Raw genomic sequence first — 19,919 nt, forward strand, 5'->3', positions numbered from 1 at the left:
ACATTACACCGTTGTCACGTGGCTTGGTATGACATCATGCTCAGATGATGTCTCGCTAATTGTGCTAATTAGTCTTGACGCTATACCCAATCACATTATAGATGTTAGAGTTAATGGTATCACGTCATCTCATCACGTGATTCGTCGGCTCGTGACATCACATGGAGCCGTTTCTTGCGGACACGACCTTGAGATTGAATGAACTATCTAATGCTTGAGCATTAACAGATGTCATCACTTTTTTCTTTTCAAACTTTATTTTTGGCAAAAACGGCCCAGAGTAGTACACGAGTGCCTTGTCCCCACAATGTAAACTCCACGCACTGGTGATCCTAGTAATCTCAGTCCTTTCCACGTTTTGATTTTTTTTTTTCAAAAAAGTGGTGCAGTAACTTCTTGCATGTTTCGGAGGACACCCGATCCGCGCCGTAAGGGAAGGAAGGTTGGAGGAAGAGGAGAGAAAGAGGTGCCGGGTTCGGGTTCGAACTCGGGAACTCCGGCTCAATAGCAGAGTGTCCTCATCATGAGCCACCGACTTCGAAGATTTTCCCTTCGTTGCCCATGATTTTTCACGGTGTAGCAACGTTAAAAATAGATTAACTTGTCCTGCAGTCGGTGTCATTCCTGGTGCAGTGAAACCAAGAGTTCTCGACACGTACCTCTTCGCGGTTCCAGAAGCTGATGAGACCTCCGATGTTGTGCACGCCCTACATTTAGTATAGGATATCATTTCACAAATACGAAACTACGTGTGCTAAAGAACCAGCTTCCACCAGTGAGTTGTGCTCCCAGATTCAAAGCCTGATCACGGCTTGAGTGTCATGGCGAGTTCACTGTAGCCCAGCAGATGCAAGGATTCAACGAGGCTCCCTAGCGTGGCACTTCCATGACACTTGTGTCTCCAGAGCTCAAGCACGCTGCGCACTCGGTCTCTGCTGCTGTGGTGGAGACGCTTGATGGAGTGCAGCTCTTCCTCAGTGATCGGATCCTCTGTGAGTGGCAAACAAGTCTTGTTTTACCTTGACGCTCCACGAAGTTTCTTTTTTATTTAAGTTTTTTTTTTCACAAAAACCTGGCGACAAAGAAAGAAAACTGCTCAGCGGCCCTGCTTAAGACAAAATGTAGAAGCTATTTATTGCATGCATGACATATAATTTCAGTTTTAAAAATAGACAGGTTCTTCCCACATCACAGGTAGCCCCAGGAAAACCACCAGTGCAAACAGGTACACAAAATACGGTGACCATTTTATGCTTTTACAATTTATGCACAAATTTTTGGCCACATACAAAGAATAGACACATTATTTTAAACTATATCTACAACGAAGTCCTATGCTACTGTGTCCGCGACCTAGCAGAAAAAAATAGACTAAAGGATTGTTCAGCATGCGTAGCCGATAAAATAAAAACCACAAGGACCAAAGTAATAAAATTGTTTCGTAGAATTTTGGCCACCAAATGAATGCAGAGGATAAGTGTACTGCCAGTAAAGGATCAACGGTGAACAAAATAAAAGCGCGGGCGTAACCAGTAAAACTCAAGTTGAACTCTTGCCGGGTCATGCAACCGCTAATAATAATAATTTGTTTTTGGGGAAAGGAAATGGCGCAGCATCTGTGTCATATCTTTGGACAACTGAACCGCGCCGTAAGGGAAGGGATAAAGGAGGGAGTGAAAGAAAGAGGTGCCGTAGTGGAGGGCTCCGGAATAATTTCGACCACATGGGTATCTTTAACGAGCACTGACATCGCACAGCACACGGGCGCCTTACGCGTTTTGCCTCCATAAAAACGCAGCCGCCGTGTTCGAACCCGGGAACTCCGGATTAGTAGACGAGCGCCCTAACCACTGAGCCGCCGCGGCGGGTGCAACCGTTACTTTCTAAAAGCAGTTAGTACCGCCCGAAGGATTGAGCGTTAAAGTGCAGTTCGATGCTTGTCGGCAACAATCTGAGTGTTTCCACAACCGGGCGGGGATCACCGTATCTATTTTCTACCGTGCAACGAATTAGCAGTGCGGAAAAAGTATTTGTCCTGATCCCCATTCCAACGTTCGCAGGGCCCGTTTAGGATAAACGACTCAACGATGGGAACATCAGCGCGAGTGGCAATCTTTTTAAATATTGACGCTCTGAAAGTAATACGCTGTTGTTAAAGCGACTTCAGATGATGCCTACTTAAGGTCGTTAACATGCACATGGATAAATTTACGTCATATTACCTTATGCTATTGGCAATTTTCATGAAATCGAAGACACGCTGCGGCGAACTAAAGGTAGTCCATGAAGGATCGACGCAACAGAACCACGACGTTTGCTCTGTTGTTTGCATGGTTCCACTAGCACATTCACATTTGCTGTCAGTTCTTCCGCAGGAATGTTGTAAAATGACGGCAAGCCAATTAAAACATAATGGCATAACAGATGGTGATGGCACGATTTATTGGCTGAAGGACTGGCGCGAGCGCTCAGTCCCGCGCCATGCACTGCTTACTGAGTCGTCTTCTAGTCCGTGACACAACCCGGGGCCACCGAGAGATCGTCCCAATCGCGCGAACTAGGAGAATGGCACTGATGATGAAACGCAGGACGTGACGATGGGCGCGACAGAATTGTTGAACAGAGAAGAAAGAAGATGAAGGGCTTGCCGTTATGAAAGGCACGAGCAGATGATGAGTGGCTGAAGCCAGGTCTACGAAGATTGAAGAGCCATCGGTCGCCGGAAGCCAACGATGAGGCCAATTTACGCACCCAAGGGCAGAGGCGGGGGTATTGTGTTCTTTATGAGTGACGTCATCGGCGAGCAGACGGCGCGCGCTACTTTTCTCAGCCGCCGCTCCCTCCTCCTCGCGCTCTCTTCTCGATCGCCGTCTTTCCTCCTCCACTGTGCTCCGCGCTTGGCTACGCCGAGGCCGTGGCACGCCCCTCATCGCAGAAACAGGCGCCTAATGGCCGCCGGAAAAATTCCGCCGATTACAATCGGCCAATAGGACGGTGAGGAGGAGGTTGCATTATAGTAGTGGCATTCCCGCGGCGACAAACATGGTTGCGCCCTTCTAAGCAGGACCCCTTAGCTTGGGACTAAATTCGTCGTTGTTACTGCCTTTTTCAGCACGTTCAGTGACCATAAATGGGGAACCGGTGTTTCGCTTTGTCTCATATCGTCTATAAGAAAACCTATGCGTGATAAATTTGTTCTATTTTATCTAGAGTGATGATTCTGCCACTTCTAGGCTTACGAGGAGCGTCGATTTGTATGACAAAATGCTTCCCACCCTAACAATCAGATGGCGCCACTAAACTTATCGTTCCGTCTCTAAAGTACTAATACTCACTATAAGGCCCTCTAATGGAATGCAAGAGAAAAGACTGAAAGAACGGACGCGAAAAACGTCTGCATGGGGATCGCGCAATATAGGAAGGAGCCAGCGCAACGCGGCAGGTGAGCTGTATAAAGCAGGAGCAGGCGACAGCGGTGACGGCGTCAGCGCAGCGCCAAGCAGCAAACAATCCTGCCAAGACGCAAGCGCCCGCAGCGGTGCGGCGGGAGTGCTGTACCAGTGCCAATGGTAGGGTACCTTCATGCCAGCGCCGTTGTACAGATGGTGACGCGATTCTCCGCGGTCGCCATCTTGGGGCAAGTAGTTTTGTAGCGATAGCTACATTACGGTAGCATTTCGAGCCTTCAGCGTGGCGGCGCGCCACCCTGTGGCTGCGCTGTCACGCGGTTGGTCACGTGCTGCGGAGCAGCTGCTGGCGGCGCGGCTGGCTGATCACGTGGTCGGTCACGTGACCAAGTTATACTCGGCCAGCTGTAGCTATCGCGTCACTCCAGGTTTAACCAAGCTAAACCACCGCCAATTTTTTTTTTTATCATTGCTGCGGAGAGTGCGAAGCTGTTGTGTTGTGCTCCGGATGTTGGGAAATTAACTGTGATAGCGCGAAAATTAGCATCCCAAACTGTGGTGCTCCATCGTGTACCGACTTGACAAAGACCCGATGTTTTCGTTTTCCACGGGATGGGAGAAAGGGAAGTGTGGGAGGCGAAAGTGATTCGTGAAAACTGCAGGTGAATGACAACGCGAAGATTTGCGAAGCCACAATACATGTGCTGTTTTTATACATATGTCACACGCAATTATACGCCTCCGGTAGCAATAACATTATTCCATGGCGATTCATCCATTCCCTTACCATAGCTGTGTGTTCTTTGAGTAATTTTGTTATCTTGTTCACCAATCTAGTCTCGCACTACCCACAGCAAATATTTTGGTATCCCTTTTTCAACGTCGAAGCAGCTCGAAACATCGTTACAAACGCGAATGTCAAACGCGTTGCATCAGAATTGTTTGGCGTCGGGGGTAGTGCGCTGTGTTTTGAAGATTTGAATTCAGGGGCGCGTGAAGGGTTGTAAGCTAATATATGGACAATTACGTCTGCTATATCCCTGACAGATGAGAAAATTTAACATCACTTCCAGTGAGAGGCACTCGACTTTAGTATCATTCGCGGAGGGCAACACAACGATCTGAGCGCCCTCCCCTTTTGTGTTTAGGGCCGCGGTGCAAACGCGGGAAGCAAGTCGAGCCTGTTATTTGTCAAAGCAATGCACCATTGTACCCCTTCGACAGCTGCCCTACACAATCGCTCTTGAAAGCTGCTGGCGACCGTCGCGGCTTCAAGTTCACGCCGATTAGGGGGCATTCCCCTTCTAGTCTTTGCAGAAAAAACTACAATGGAGAGCCACCGCGCAATCATCTCCCCTCGCCCTAATCCCTTTTGTGGGCAGAATAGAAAATGAAAACGCAGTCTGTAAACAAGGATTTTTTGTAGGAAATTTAGTTGTCTTCGCGAAAATTAAGTCGTTTACAGTCTGGTTTAGTTTATGGGGTTTAACGTCCCAAAGCGACTCAGGCTATGATAGACGCCGTAGTGAAGGGCTCCGGAAATTTCGACCAACCGGGGTTAACGTGCACTGACATCGCACACAGTACACGGTCCTCTAGAGTCATAGGCTCGCAGTTCGAGTAGTCGCGCGGCAACTCCTGTCGTGAACTGGCAGGTGCAGTGGCGCAGCCTTGCGAAAGCAGTCGCGAAGGAAGCAACATGCTTGTGCAGTACAAGAGTCCATTCCGAATACAGGTTTTTCTTTACTCGCGAAGTGTACCACTGTCAAGCACATAAGTGCCCGCCTGAGATTACGCCAAATTAAGTGATTAAATCTGTCCATCTCGTATGCCAGTACTAAAACTGCACGGCAGGAAAATTAGTTGGCATCATTCTTAAAAAACCAGTTCTCGTCCCGTGTCCTTTTTCTTGTCCTACGTTGTTCGCTCTATTTTACAAAATATGCATATATACCAACTCGCCCAAGTGAACGTTCTGAAAATGCCTCCTCCATGGCGTGCAGCCGGAATCAAATGGTTGCTGAGAATTTTTTCGAAATAAACTGCCGTGTACATTAGTGCTCGACACGTGTCAAAGTTTGGTCTATTTGTCACGGTTCATTACTTCCTGCTGTGTCTGTTTCACGGTTTACGATAAACCACTGCGGTGCAAATCATTTTTGATATACGCGGCTGACTTAAGCGTTAACTAGTTATGTAGCAAGAGACGCAGTTGAAGCCTACTGCATGTTATGCAACTTATAAACTCGTTCATGCACAGCAGTACGAAAAGGCATTGCTTTAAAAAGCAGCCACTAGTCAAAGTAACCACTTTGAGCATCCGAGACGGCCGGCCAAAGAGTATGTGCTCGCCTAGCTGCACAATGGTCCTTTTCCCTGGGAGCTGTGCTTGCAAGCCATACGCTAGTTTTTGTTTTCTCTTTTATACCTGAGCGAAAAGTGTTCACAACTGAGAGTACACGTGAAAAAGCTTTATACGTCTGAGCCTGCTAACGCAAAAGCATGCTTAACAAGAGTACCGGCCGACGCTCCATAACCCGGCGTTTTCTGTGCTTGCCTCAAGAAGCGGCGACGAAGGCGGTGTCTCCACCCTGCACGGCGGTGCGCTACATCGAGGCACCCTGTCCAATGGCAAATCCGAGCGTCATCTATCAGATGCCCCACCAAGCCCTCTTCGATGTCGCAGAACTGAGCCCCTCTAATCAGAGCAGCCGGCGCTCCTGTCTATATTAATCCGTGCGCTGAACGAAAAGTGGAAACGTGAGAAATGGCAGAACGTCTCGCAAAACACCTCCTTTTAGCGTACGTAAGCGTGCATATGGTGCTCATGGTACGTAGACAGCGTCGATTTCGCCTCTTTTCTAACCATATCTGTGTACACCGCGAGCCAGATCCCAGCACTACAAAAAGCGCGCTTCAGCCTCACCGACTCCACATCGGCCCCCATACCTTTTACGCGAGGCACGCCACAAGGGCTAATCATTTACCCCACCCCGCTTAACATGTGTAAGGCCCCACTTTCCCGGCAGCTCTAAAAATACCCCCCCCCCCCCCCCCTCCCGCAAGCCTATGCAGATGACCTTGCCATGGGGCGCGGGGAACTACATCAGTCAGGCATAAACACAGCAAACGAATACCCCGAACGGTCGAACGAGCAGGCCTTGTACCAGCACCCGAAAAATCGTTATTTCTCCTCCTCCAGCGCAGCAAATACCAGAAACCGCCTAATCCAACTCCACATAGTGGATCACCCGATCCCTCGTAAGGTACTAGGCCCAGTATCTACAGAACCTGCCGCACACGGTAATGTTGCCGTTGCCTCCACGATCCACTAATGACGACAACCACCACCACCAGCCCCACCGTCAGCGCGCCTGCTGACGTCTCTACAGGACAGAGGCCTCCCATATTCCTCCAATTAACCCTGTCACCAGCGGCCCCCTTATCTCCGCAAATGCCGTTTTGAAAATATTGAAGGTAATTGTCCATTCTTCTGATGTGTAACGATATCCTTCTTTTAACGTATTTCCGTCGATCGCGTCGAACAGTCAATACTGCCATAGAACACCAGTGGGGAACGCTTTTGACGATAGCAAAAACCTTAACATAGACTGCCGTCGGGTTGTCTGCGGATATATTGATTGTTATACTGAAACCATACGTTTTATAAAAAATGCGTCCATAAACTGTTTCCCGTTCAAAATTGCTTTTGTCCAGAATTGTTGGGCATGACTACGCTTGCCTTCCCTTGGAACACTCAGTTACCCTGACCGACCATCGGTTATCTTGCCTCGCATTACAGCTATATCCCTGTCCATGCCTATTTCTTCTTGATTTTGACTAGGATATGTCATTAACTCGCGTTTGTTTCCTGCCCATTCTTCTCTCTTCCTGTCTCTGAAGGTTACACATCATTTTCCTTTCCGAAGCTCGGGCCGATCGACCTTCTTACTTTCCGAATAACTCTCCCTACGCTTCGTCCCTCTTCCCCTAACGTACCTGTTCCCCGTAAGCTCAGTCATCCCACCAGAACCCTCCCTCGACATGACCATTATACAGGGTGTTTCAACAAAGACTGTGGGCAAATTTTAAAAAGAGATTTTTTGAGTTAGAAGGCCGCTTTTCTCGGCATAGCAATGTCAGCGGTGTAGTGCATCCGAATACGGCTTAGAGGTGCTAATTAGCTGGCTGGTTGACTAAAATTGAATAGTTATACTTTTTGACTATTACTGGTAGGCTCATTTGTTGGGAGGCTTGTAGCTCACCGTAAGTAATACCCATGTCAGTTTGTAAAATTTTGAAAATGCCATTTTCGTCGCCACTGCAGCGCAAGCAATTTTAGGGCCGCACACAGCCAAAACCAAAACAGCTCTGAGAAGTGATCACAAACGTATGTGTCTGCAGGTGGGAGCCCGTATCAAAATAGAAATGCAGAAAACGCAAAATTAAACGACGAACAAATAGTGATAATAGCAGCAGGCGTTGAGGAAGCATTGACAGAGAAACGCCCCATGAAAAAGTGGGATCATAATCAGCACGAAAATTAAACAAGCAAAAGTGCCAAACTGCTGGAAAGGAAAGAGGAACCCACGAAGCTGGTGGGATAAGAAAAATAAGGAGGCCATCGAACAACGACGGGGGTTTCAAGGGAACCCAGACAGGCAAAGACGGCGCAGTGATCTCAAGAAGAAATAGACCAAAAAATGGGAGTCTTATCGACCAAAGAAAGTGGAATTGCACGTCCTCGTCCAGGGTAAAATAAAGCAATCCACTGATCGTTGGATGGCTGAAGTTCGCGATGCAACTAAAGGTAAGCCAAGAAAATTCTGGGCCTATAAAAGCTGCCTGGGTAAAAAGAATCAAAGAAACCATGAACGGATTCAAAATGCCGGGGAAAAAAAATAGGAGGACGCTTTTTCTATTCCAAAGCGAAAGCTTTACTACGCCATGTTCCGCGAATTTCGCCTTGTACGTCGCTTTGACCATCAGCGGCCTCCAGAGCTGCGCCGAAAGCTATGAAGAGCGGGAGCTCCGAAAGCAGAGGAAAGGCGCATAACTGGGCCCCTGGGAGAGTGGACACCTCAGTCGCGCTTTAAGCTACGTGGCGGTAGTGAGAGATGTGCGCTACATGCGTTGGCATTACCACCTTTGTGGCAGACACGCGGCACTGAGCAGCAATAGGCCGCAGCGTTTATTGTGTGCGCAACCTCTCGCGATCAGCCATTAATTTAACTGCCACCTGTCAGTATGGCAGGGTGGGCGCGCTGCCTATCCAGTATGCGGAACGCACTCAACGTTACAGACGCCAAGCCGCGTCTAGTTGCCCGATACACCGCAGCTTTCGCTCTCTAACTAGGTTCAACAGTAGTTAAACCGCAGCTAATTTTTTATTCCTTTTCTTTCTCGTTTCTCAGCATTACCAATCCGCAGTCACATTATCGATCACAGTCATCGACTACAATCACAATTACGGATCACAGTACCGATTACCAATCGCCAGTAACCAATCATTATCTAGGTTACATTGCATGATATGCTACGCCACTATATACTCATACACATAGGCACAATTTGTTTCAGTACAATGAAGCACCATACCATCGCATTTTCATTCCGCGCAATTTCTGACGCCTAATTAGCATTTTATATTTTTATATTTAAATTTACTATTTAAAGTTACTGTACCACCAGTACACATCCCAAGCTCACGTTATCAGGTCATAAACACCAACAACGCGTTCACTAGGTGTCCCTCTAACACGCTCGAACCAACGGCTCCACGTGCCCTATGCGTTGCGTGCCCGCCTAGCACGAAGAGGGCCTGGGTTCGAACCTCCAGGGCGGCTATGACATAGTTCTATATTCTGATCTTTCCATATTCTGGGATTTTCTCGGGCTGACGCAGGACGACGCCAGGTTTTCAGCAGAACGACCTCCTAACGCCATCGCGTAACATGTTTAGAGGGAGAGAACGCTGAGAACTATATTACATCAGTTATACCCGGGTCATTTAGGAGCGACGATAGGGTATTTTCCGCATGAAGGAGCAACAGAGGACAGTATAACAGAAGGGAGCTTAGAACTGACCAATCGTAACTGGAAAACGGCGAAAGCAAATATGCCTAAATGTCCATCCAAGCTGATCAAGCTGATTAATGAACCTGGTCCAAGACGCAAGGAAGCTTGTGAAGATCACTGGAAACAATCATAACAAATAAGCAAATTCGCAACAGCTGGCGACAGAGTAAAATGTATTTGATTGATAAAGGTAAAAGAGATAGGATGCACACGAAATCCTTCAGACCGATTACGATATCTGCAATTACAGGCTGGAAATACAGGCAGTGAAATTAAAACAATGCAGTCGTGGGTACAAAGTGATACGATACTCGGAGAACTTCAGAACGGGTTCACAAGTGGTAGGCGCTTAGATCATTTAGAGAAACAATGGTCATGTGAATGGCTCTGCGGCAGAAGTTAACAGGCGATTCGAAGATTGGTGGCTCAAAAGCAGAGCGATGACATAGGGCTAGAAGCGCAGGAATAAAAATTGCATCTAATGAAAATGGAGAATTTATAGACCGATTTATTACACCGTTAAAGAACTATAAAGAAGAAAAAACGAGCATCCCGCAAGCCATTAGAATTAAGTGGGTTCCACGTGACCTACTGAGTTCGCAAAGCTCTGCAGATTCTGCAACCCGCTTAGCGACCCTACCCACCTCAATTCCTCAGCATGGACGATGCTACCCTCCTTATCACAAGAACGGAACACCTCTGGCGCCGCACACGTGCTCTCGTCCCTCCGTGTGCGATAACCCTCCACCGCGGTCTCACCGTGCAGAGGAGGATCCGGGTCGGGGTTGCCCTGCCGCCACTCGGACGTGGCCTCAATTTCGCCACTTATGTCTTCGCCCAGGGTGTCCTGTCTGCAACTCGCAAGACACTGAGGCTGGTATTCACCACTTGTGGGTCGGCCCGGCGACAACGAGAATTCGCCACCTGGCAGCAGCGGGTCTCCCGCCGGACAACCCGTCCTCATATATACCTTGGACGCAGAGGCCACGTCACCGCTCCCTCCTCGCCTTCATTGGATCGGCCCACCTTTTCTCCTTCATTTAACACCCACTCCCACTCCTTTCTTTCTACCTTCCCAACTCCCCTTATGCCCTGAGGCTATAGATAACGTTATAAAAAAAACGTTCCAAAGGGTAAACACACACACACACGTACATAATGTCCTCATCGCAGCCGGCACCAGGGCTTCTCAAGTAACACCAGTTATTCGCCTAATTGAACAGGTGCAATACATTCCTTATCCGAAATACGGGGTGCTTGCGGAAAGATTTTCGACAATTTAAAAAAAGGCTTTTTGAGATACAGTGATCCTTCCTTCGCGGTCGTAGTGGTGACGCTCGCGGTCGTCACAAAAATGGGTGCGATAAGTCAATTATAAGCGTAATTAACTAAAATACCCTAATTACGCTTTACAGCTTAACGGTTACGGGCATGTCTCTAATTAACCAATTGCAGCGCACCACAGGTGCAGCCAATATGTTATTAGGTGTGAAGCAATGTAATTATCCCTGACGCTTCGACACCTGCAATTTCGGCTGTCCAGATGGCAGGGAGAGACGCCCGGCGGCCGCAAAGGGAGATTATCGTTACGCCCACTCTCTCGCTCGTTCCCTCCTGCGCGTGCCAAACGATGCGTACCTCACATCATCGTCATCCTAACTACGCCCACTGCAGGGCAAAGGCCTCTCCCGTCTCTCCAATTAACCCTGCCCTCCCTCACCCTCGCCATGAAATCCTTGGCCCCCTCTCACCACCATTTTCAAAAATTATCCGGCCCTCCCTCGCCCTCACTTTGTAAATTTCCCTGGCCCTCATTCTCAATTCGTCGGCCCTCCCTCACTCTCGCCCTCACAATCAGCACTTTTAACATTCGAGTTATTTTTTTCCTTATAGGTGGTGTCTAAACTACTGCGCCACGGCAAAGTTCTGTCACGTGAATTTGGACTTCCGGGTCGTTCCAGCAATTTCGTTTGTAGGCATTGCTAGCATACGTGTGGTTTCGACCTTTTTTTGCTTAATACTAACGCTCACATCTCTGGAAAGCGGGTGTTGTGCGCTGCCTCAAACTGCAGCAACTTCCCTGCAACGGGATGCAACACGTTCCGAGTGCCGTCAAGTAGTGAGCGGCGAAAACAGACTGCCGTTGCGATCCGCTGGCAGACTGCCTGTGACGTGCTCCATGCACAACTCTAGGCTTTGCTTCGAGTATTTTTTTTTCTTAGCGGCAAGCGTGTCTGGGGATACGGTGCTTTGTTATCCACGGCGGAGATGACATACCTTCACTTGAATTCCATTGCGACATCTCTTTTCGCACTTCGCCATTGGCCTACGTACGCCCTCGCTATCACTGGGATCAGTTACCCAGGATGGTAAGAATCGAACATAACTGGACGTAAATAATTCTATCATAGCGTCAGTACATTCATTAACCTGCCTTCCATCCACTGCTTCGGAGCATAGAGAGAGCACAATGCACGGCTGCTCAGAGATAGCAATGCGCGAAAATCGGCCACCTCACTGTTCTCGCCATCGACCTGTACACGATTATAAATCTACCGCTATCATCATCAGCTTTACTACGTCCACTGCAGGACAAATGCCTCTCCCATATCTTTCCAATTAGCCCCGTCCTGTGCCAGCTGCAACATCTCATCCCCGATAGGTCGACTTTCAGATTTAAAGTATAACATATACAGTGAAGCACGAAAAAGTGAGAAGGGGCGCAGCTTTGTCAGTTAAAACTCGAGCTACAGTGGCTAACGTTTCCAGCTTACTTGCTTTCAACGCATGCAGCACGACAACCGCTGGGTGTTGCTTAGCTTCTATATGTAAAATCAATATGCGCTTCTATTTTTGTCCTTCACCCACTGTACAAGCCTTCATATTCTATGCCAGTGTATATTAACTGTTCTCCAAAATGCGACCCAACGGTCCATTGCTTAGCTTTCATGCCGGCCGTTTTCAAACGCCAGACAGCAATACTTTTTTTGTCGTTTATTCTTTTACACCCTCGAGAAATGAAGAACTGTTTGGCTCACAATGGGATGGCACCATCGACAAACAAGAGCGAGTTTATCGTGAAATTTTAAAACATTATTCCTAGGGTCTACCTATGCTGACACCAAAAGCAGCTATAGCCCTCTGTAACGCCGCCATTATGGATCAATTGCGGTCGTGAAAGTCGCCGATACTTTGTCCTGCGCGCTGGCGGTCAGGCGCTAGTAAACCGCTGAGGGTACCGGGGGCAGCCGAGGGACGCTTTGGCCAGCGTGACGTCACCATGACGCGTCCTAAGTCCGAGTATCGCCGCGGCCTGCGTGTCGGTGTATGCACTAAATATCCGAGTCCGACCAAGCGCCACACCGATTAATAACAATGGCTCGCGCACCGATTATAACACTACAGGTCTTGGAATTAATTGAGCTAGTGCAAACTGCGGGTTCGAATTATCCTGTAAAGCTTGCAGTAAAAAATCACGGGACACCAAAATTTTACGAATTGTCCGGGATTTCGTATTAACCGATACCGAATTGTCTTGTTTTAAGCTCTAACCGTACGAGGCGATAATTCGCGGCGAGACGCCACGTACGTGATGGCTTCGCGCACGGAGGAAGGAAAACTTCCTCCAAGGCTTTGCGCGATGGGCTGGCAGCCGCCGAACCACTGTCGCTCAGGTTGTGGGTTTGTAGAAAATTTCGCTCATCGCCCGCAAGCAGCTCATGAGACTAGCCAATTGGGGACCCTAGCGATTAGGGGCGATTAGGGGTACGCAACTTCCAATCTACAGCTGCTCTTCGGGTGAAATTTGTTTTCCTAGCGCCATTTGGGCGAAGCTGTCGACACTCGCTTCGTCAGAGTCATTAATCTGTTTCAGTTAAGTGAAAGCTTGGTAGGAATAATGGAACAAGAAAGGCTGCTGTGGCGCATATGCTTATTATAGAACGGTGTGGAGGAGAAAAATCTCACTTCTTGCTCTCAGTGCGAGATGTAGTTTTGCGCCACTGCGCTACAAATGCAATATTACGAGAAATTTCATAATCGCTTTTATCGTACTTTGATTTTTAGTCTTAAAAACGGGTTAACAGGGCAGTTATAATTTCCCGATGACGTGAGGCGACTGAATAATGAAGCGGTGGTAACAGAGCAACTCTGAAAACGTGCCGCTGTATCGCCAAGTCTCGACGCTGCAGCGGCAGGCGACGGCTTTCGCCACCGTACGTCGCGTCGCGAGGAACACCATTTCATGCGTTTACCGCTTTACTGCAAGCATTTTTGCCAAAATCCTGCGTCATCCCTTAATTCTAACGCTTTTCAAGCGATGAGAAAGCCTGAGAAACCGAGTACCTGGCAAAAGTCGGGCCAGTTCTCGCCATTCCGACACTTCATCGCTGACGTATTCAATGTCAGTTTTACTAATTTTCCTCGTAGAACCTGCAAAGAAAAATCATCAGCAAATTCTCCCACTAAATTTTCAAGCGTTGCTAATCATATGGGTGGGAGAACTCAACTCAGGATATCTCCAGGTATAGAATCTTGGATATAGCTGTCATCCTTCATGTTGAGCCTGGCATGCCCATGCACCTCACTGATATCTTGTGCAGGGTCTTTCGCATCTGCAAAGTCAGCAAGGCAACTAGCCAATGAAATATTCACTAGCATGTCTGCTGTTCTCATCCTGAACATGCTAATTCTAATCTGCAAGCTACATAGTATGCGGCAAGAAAAAGGCTTCTTGCGATGCATAAAAGATGAAAAAGAAAGGGCTGGCGATTTAGCACTGCTAAGCGCGAAATATTGCGCTAAAGCATGGTTTCAAATATGGGTCAACTCAATTTTCGAATTTTTGGGGGCTGGGCCAAACCCATTTTTGGAGGTGGGCCAATTTTATTTTGAGACTAGGTCAAGACTGTCTTCCACCCGAGCACACCCAGGTTCACCGGCACTCAAATTCGGCCAAGGCCATTTCACCTCGAAGGACAAAGGTCGAGGCTTCAGAGACCCATCGGCTTTTGCATACTGCTGGCGAAAAAGTTCTCCCGCACTAAAAAAGCATGTACGAGAAAAGAAGTTACCTCAGCCACTGGAAATATTAAAGAAACAGCTATGGTAACTGGCACAAGCTCTTTAGACCAAAGGCTCAGCAAAATGATGCACACAAGCTCTCAGTTGAACATAGCAATAAACGACACAAGATTATTTCAAACTAGTGTTATGACTCTCGGCAGGTTTCTGTATACCTTTCATTGGACTTCGCAATTGGATGCAACCAAGATCAGTGTGTGCCTTAACCAATGGTCACTATGAAAGTTTTGAACACAGAATGACAAACAACATATTTTTGACCTTTACATTTTCTCAAAATGCTTACGATGACATTACATGCTTTTTTCGCATTCTAGCAAACTATTTTTGAACACACCATTTCCAGTCACTTTGAGTGCTGCAAGTTTGCTCTTGTATGCCCGAACAGCTTCCTCAGGGCCTGAAAACTTCTTGTCATGCACATGACTTTTTTACTCCAGGAAACAATAAATAATCACTTGGGGTGAAGTCAGGACAGCTGGGTGGATGAGTCAGAACTAGGGATGGGACTTTTCGGTTTAAGTAGAAAAATACCTATAAAAGTACGCTAAATTCAGTTCTTGGCAATCAGTTTCAACCGAAAAAGGTCAGTATTTTTGGCGTGCGAGCCATAGCTAGCTGGCTACTGAGTAGAAGTTATACTGTATCAAAATTAGCTAAGAAGTGAAACCAGGGACCTGATGAAATGGTGCTATTGTTAAATAAACAGCGCAGTTGTGCGACTTGAGGCGCTGCTCCTGTGGCTTACATGCCAATGCAGACAGGGAAGCACCACCTCCTCGCCACCTGCAAGTTAAGCACTGTTTGTTCATTGTCATCACCCGCTTGAAGCAGTTAGCCGGTTAAGTAGATTTATCAACTGCATGTAGGACACAGACAAAACACAGTGCATGGACGTCATGAAAAAGTACCATGTTCTGGCAACTGCGATGAATGAGCGGCAGTTCTATCGCTGCCATCAATATACAGACCACATGATGCCCGCACTTTCACTCAACCTAGTGCGACAACCCAATGACAAGCCTATAGTTCCAAGAAATAACCTTCCACTTGCATTTTTTGTCTACCGACTATATCATTTACCTTGCGATACTTTGTAATGGCGATAGCAATCCCTTCTACAAGCAAAGCTAGAAGTACTACCATATGTAAGTTAATTACTGGCAAATAGACAGCTATTGCTGACCAAAATGCTGAGACAGACGCTAAGTGACTTTTGACTACACAGGATTGCCGTATTAAATCACCGAAAAAAAACAGTAATTCATCCGTCAAAAATAAAAAAAGTTGCGTAATAAAAGTTGCATATTTAAATTAACACCAAAAGAAGTCAGCTAAGTTTAAAAAACGAAACCTAGAAGTCCAGCCCCTACTTGTAACTAACCTCTGTGGATTCCAGGAACTGAGTCGTGATGCTGACTGTGTGTGTGGTTGTACTGTAATGAAGCAAGATGATCCCTGACACTCCTATACTTGGCTGCCACTCTTGTAGACTGCTGAACACATTTCATGGGATGGTGTTAGCAGAAGCAGTTAGCAGAAACAAATTTTCTCCTAGAGGAACAGTTGCAACATAACCGCTTTTGTCAAAGAAGTCTCCACTTTCTCGCCAGCACTTCTGGGCCACTTTGCATGGAGGGACTCCATTGAAAAAAATTTCTACCACCAGCTAAGTTGCGTTCTGAAATTAACACCGAAAGAAGTCAGCTAACTTTAGAAAAATTGAAACCAAAAAGTCTAGCCCCCACTCATAACTAACCTCTGTGGTTCCAGGAACTGAGTCATGATGCTGACTGCATGTGTGGATATACTGTAATGAAGCAAGATGATCCCTGACACTCCTATATTTGGTTGCCACTCTTGTAGCTTGCTGAACACATTTCGTAGGGATGGTGTTGTAGAGAATTTACCAGTAACAAATTTTCTGCTAGAAGAAAAGTTTCAACACAACCGCTTTTGCCAGAGAAGTCTCTACTTTCTCGCCAGCACTTCTGGGCCATTTTACATGGAGGGCCTCCATTGAAAAAAATTTCTACCACCAACTGATGCTTACTTCCAAACACAAAATAAAGGTTTTCGGCACGTGTAACGATGTCAGAAACGCATTTCAAGTTGCCTCCACTGAATCTGTGAACATGTTTTTACCATTTGACATAGATGTGCTTTTGCTCATTCAGTCTAACAGTGAGAAGCCCAGAATGGGATAAATATTTACCGACTTGATACTTGCACAGAATATGTGACACTACGTGCAATCTAGTCTACAGTGCCACTTCAATGCCATTAAATGCCATTTGACTGTCCTATTGCAGTTGCATTGTTTTCCTCGCTAAGTGTGGTCATTGGGCACATGCTCTTCTAGCCTTTCAATGTAGTCCCAGGGTCTTCTATAATCTCAAATCTCGAAAATATTTGAAAACTACCTCCCAGGCGTAGCATCTTCTTTAACAAAAAAAAGTCAGAACCTAGGAGGTAAAACTTATTCAACACCATTCGTATAAATTGCTCCAAGGTAAAAATATTAGCAAGATTATGTTCAGTGCCAAAGACTGCCAGTTAACTCTGGATTTTATTTCCACAGAGGTCAGAAACCTTGTTCACCAAAACAATGTAGGGAACATATGACAAACACTTGCACTGCACAACACAGCAATCCTGTTCATCGCACTCAAGCAGCATTCCACTACAGTGCCATATTTCCCTTTTCATCTAGCTTTATATTCATAACCTGCAAAAGACGCCTCCATTTCAGAGACTATGCAATCAAGTTTCTCCGGTGCTGGTTTTTTGCAGTTTTGTCATGTGCGATTAATAGCACACATTCCTGTCAGCTACAGCATTTGATTCGCTGAATCCAAGATGTATGTTGCATTTACATGGTTCCAAGCACTGTGTGATGCAAACAGCCATTCCATCAAAGCTTAAGATCAGCAAGTCGTCCATTTATTCTACCGGAATCTTTCGTTATTGCATCATGAATACAAACCTAGCAGCCGATATGCACAGCATGTAAAATACATGCTTACCAATTTCAGTATCGGCCATGCACCCAGATACGTACACTGCGCTGTAAAATATGAAATACTCATTAGGTGGCAATAAATACGGCTGAAATAGTACCTAATAAACAAAACACAATGCGAAAAACGAAAGCGACTGCTGCGACACCGAATCCACCTTGTAGAGCAGCCAAATACAAAACCACACCAACCAAACCAAACATACATAACCTATTTAGTTCCCATACAGAGACTACAGAAGAGAGCATAGCAGCTAATTGGCCATGCATCTTCAAACACTAGCTGCAGTTGTCTATACAAGGAGCATCGCATATTATCATTCGAATCCATGATTAATTACACACTATGTGTATTGGTAAATAATATTATTAATACTAATACTCCTCTACCCCTAAGTTTTTTCTTATTACTGTACCGTAACACAAGACATGCATTAAATGGAAATTTCAATTTGCCTGCCTGTCTCAATGCATAGGGGGAACGCTTAGTTCAATTTTCCAGCGCAAAAGTCTGGAATACAGTGCCTATTAATGTGAACCTTGCAAACAACCTTAAGGTGTGCTGCAAATTTTTCTTTCTCAACAACCAGGAAGGGTCCTGACCTCCACCTTCTTTTTTTTTAACGGTTTGTTACGAACTATTCTTTCCTGTTCCTTACCGCTCTGTTTTTGTTTTTTTTTCATGGGTTACCTCAAGTGCGCATTTTGTTCCAAGCCATTCTTTGTTAGTTTGTTTCTGTTATTTTATATATATTTTTTTAATTTTTGCTCATTACGGCTGCCTGGTGTATTTTATTTTATTTTTTACTGGACCGTTTCACTAGCCGCACGGCTACCATCCAAATATTTTTTTATGTAATGCCTTGCACTTTCAAAATAAAGAATGCTTTGACTGGCCCTAGCTAATTTACCGCAAACAAATTTCCAACAAAAAATGGTTGGCGGTTTAGCTTTGCTAAGGTCGAAATATTGTGCAAAAGTACGGTTTTTTGCAGGTGGACACCACCGCCATGTATATCTCAAAGCGCGACTGAAGTGTACCCTGACCCGGGGAGGCAGTTATGCGCCTTTCCTTTCCTCAAAATCAACGGAAACCTTACGCTGGTTTTGAGAAAAGGAAAGGCGCATAACTGCCTGAATTTGTAGGTGGACGCCACCGCCTACTCAAAACACAAGAGGTGTCCACTGACCCTGTTGCTACTGAGAGGCTTCACACAGACACCGCTGAAACTGGGGGAGTGCAGCTAGAATTTTTTTGCACCAAAGACGCCTCTTTTCCAAGCACAGCCTCTAGAAAATTACAATACTTAAGATGCTGCGCATATGTGCTGTATCAGGTCCAATTAAGAACCATTTTAATATTTTCTGGCTACAGAAGTTATATGAGTGCAGCGTCCATTTCAAAGTATAACTGCTCATGAGCAAAAAAGAAAAAGAAAAGAAAGGGCACGTCGGCCCAGAAAAAGTAGTACCTAATACTGTCGTAAAAGCGTTCGAAGCGCAGATAAATACAGTAGGAAAGCAAAATGAAATGGTGGGCGGATGACAGCACATATCCACAGTAAGGAATACATGGGACATACTGAATGTCAGCGTAGGTGTGCTGGGTGCGGAATTTCTTATGTCACCGAAGCAACGGGCACACTGTTCTCACATACACTCTGTAGAACTCACCAAAATGAAGCAAACGCTAACACGCTAGAGTAGTGCAATCAGCCTCAGAACAATCCAGCGAACAAGCAACCCTATGAACAGGCAGCCTAGGGTCTCAGCTGCCTCAGCCTCAGCCCTCAGCAGTGGCACTGGCTAAAGAACTTCAGGATGCCTTAACACTGGCTGGGGCCTATCGGCCCAACATATTGCGCCGCCGGCTGGTTATTTATCAAAGTGGCACCGCGGCAAGGACGCGCCGCTGCATGCCGTAGCGGAAGACACTTTTCGGAGTACGAGCAGTGCGCACCACGTGATCCCAAGGTTGGTGATCCCCGTCGCTGACGTCGTGTTTGATGGTTGTTTTTACTTTTATTTTGGAGCAACCAGCGCCATCTCGGTGCGGCTAGTGCGGCTGGTGGATCGGATCACGGCCGCCGGGATCGGCGCTCGGCGGGGTTCGGATCCGCGGTCGCAGAGGGTCGCGGTGGGCGTACTCCACTCGAAGTTCCTTCGTATAGTAAACGTGAATGTTAATATTTCAGTGCTCTGTACTCCAAGGCCTTGCGCGTTCGGAAAGTGTCACGCGTCTCTCATCTCTCTCTTGTCGCTAGTTTGGCTTCTTTCTTTCAGTAGACCCTATCCTCATCGCTGTTTTAACGTGTATCGGAATTACAGTCAGC

General features: G+C 46.6%; 1 protein-coding gene across 4 annotated transcripts; it reads right to left on the bottom strand.

Moving 5' to 3' along the window:
* Positions 1–230: 230 nt before the first annotated feature.
* Positions 231–19,546, bottom strand: LOC144113652 (uncharacterized). 4 transcript variants are annotated; one of them, XM_077646859.1, is made up of 7 exons: positions 19,261–19,546; positions 17,594–17,634; positions 15,952–16,003; positions 15,316–15,353; positions 13,994–14,098; positions 13,830–13,916; positions 232–990 (listed from the first exon to the last, which is right to left on the bottom strand). In XM_077646859.1, exons 2-7 carry the CDS (start codon positions 17,610–17,612, stop codon positions 806–808), a joined length of 486 nt encoding a protein of 161 aa, XP_077502985.1. In that variant the 5' UTR covers positions 17,613–17,634; positions 19,261–19,546; the 3' UTR covers positions 232–805. The 4 variants fall into 4 exon arrangements, with proteins under 4 accessions (XP_077502984.1, XP_077502985.1, XP_077502987.1 ...); XM_077646858.1 differs by lacking the exon at positions 15,316–15,353 and having other exon boundaries at positions 231–990; positions 15,952–16,121; XM_077646860.1 differs by lacking the exon at positions 15,316–15,353 and having other exon boundaries at positions 935–1,072; positions 15,952–16,121.
* Positions 19,547–19,919: the final 373 nt, after the last annotated feature.

Source organism: Amblyomma americanum, chromosome 1 (assembly GCF_052857255.1).
Source record: "Amblyomma americanum isolate KBUSLIRL-KWMA chromosome 1, ASM5285725v1, whole genome shotgun sequence".
In the NCBI taxonomy this organism is placed as follows: Eukaryota; Metazoa; Arthropoda; class Arachnida; order Ixodida; family Ixodidae; genus Amblyomma; species Amblyomma americanum.

Excerpts from the sequence above, each read along its gene's own strand:
- LOC144113652 (XM_077646858.1), bottom strand. The coding sequence starts at position 16,078 with ATGAAATGTGTTCAGCAGTCTACAAGAGTGGCAGCCAAGTATAGGAGT. Across the intron at positions 14,099-15,951 it reads AGTTCCTGGAATCCACAGAG|ATGCGAAAGACCCTGCACAA; the intron begins GTTAGTTACAAG and ends CTGACTTTGCAG. Across the intron at positions 991-13,829 it reads ACTGGCCCGACTTTTGCCAG|AGGATCCGATCACTGAGGAA; the intron begins GTACTCGGTTTC and ends TGCCACTCACAG.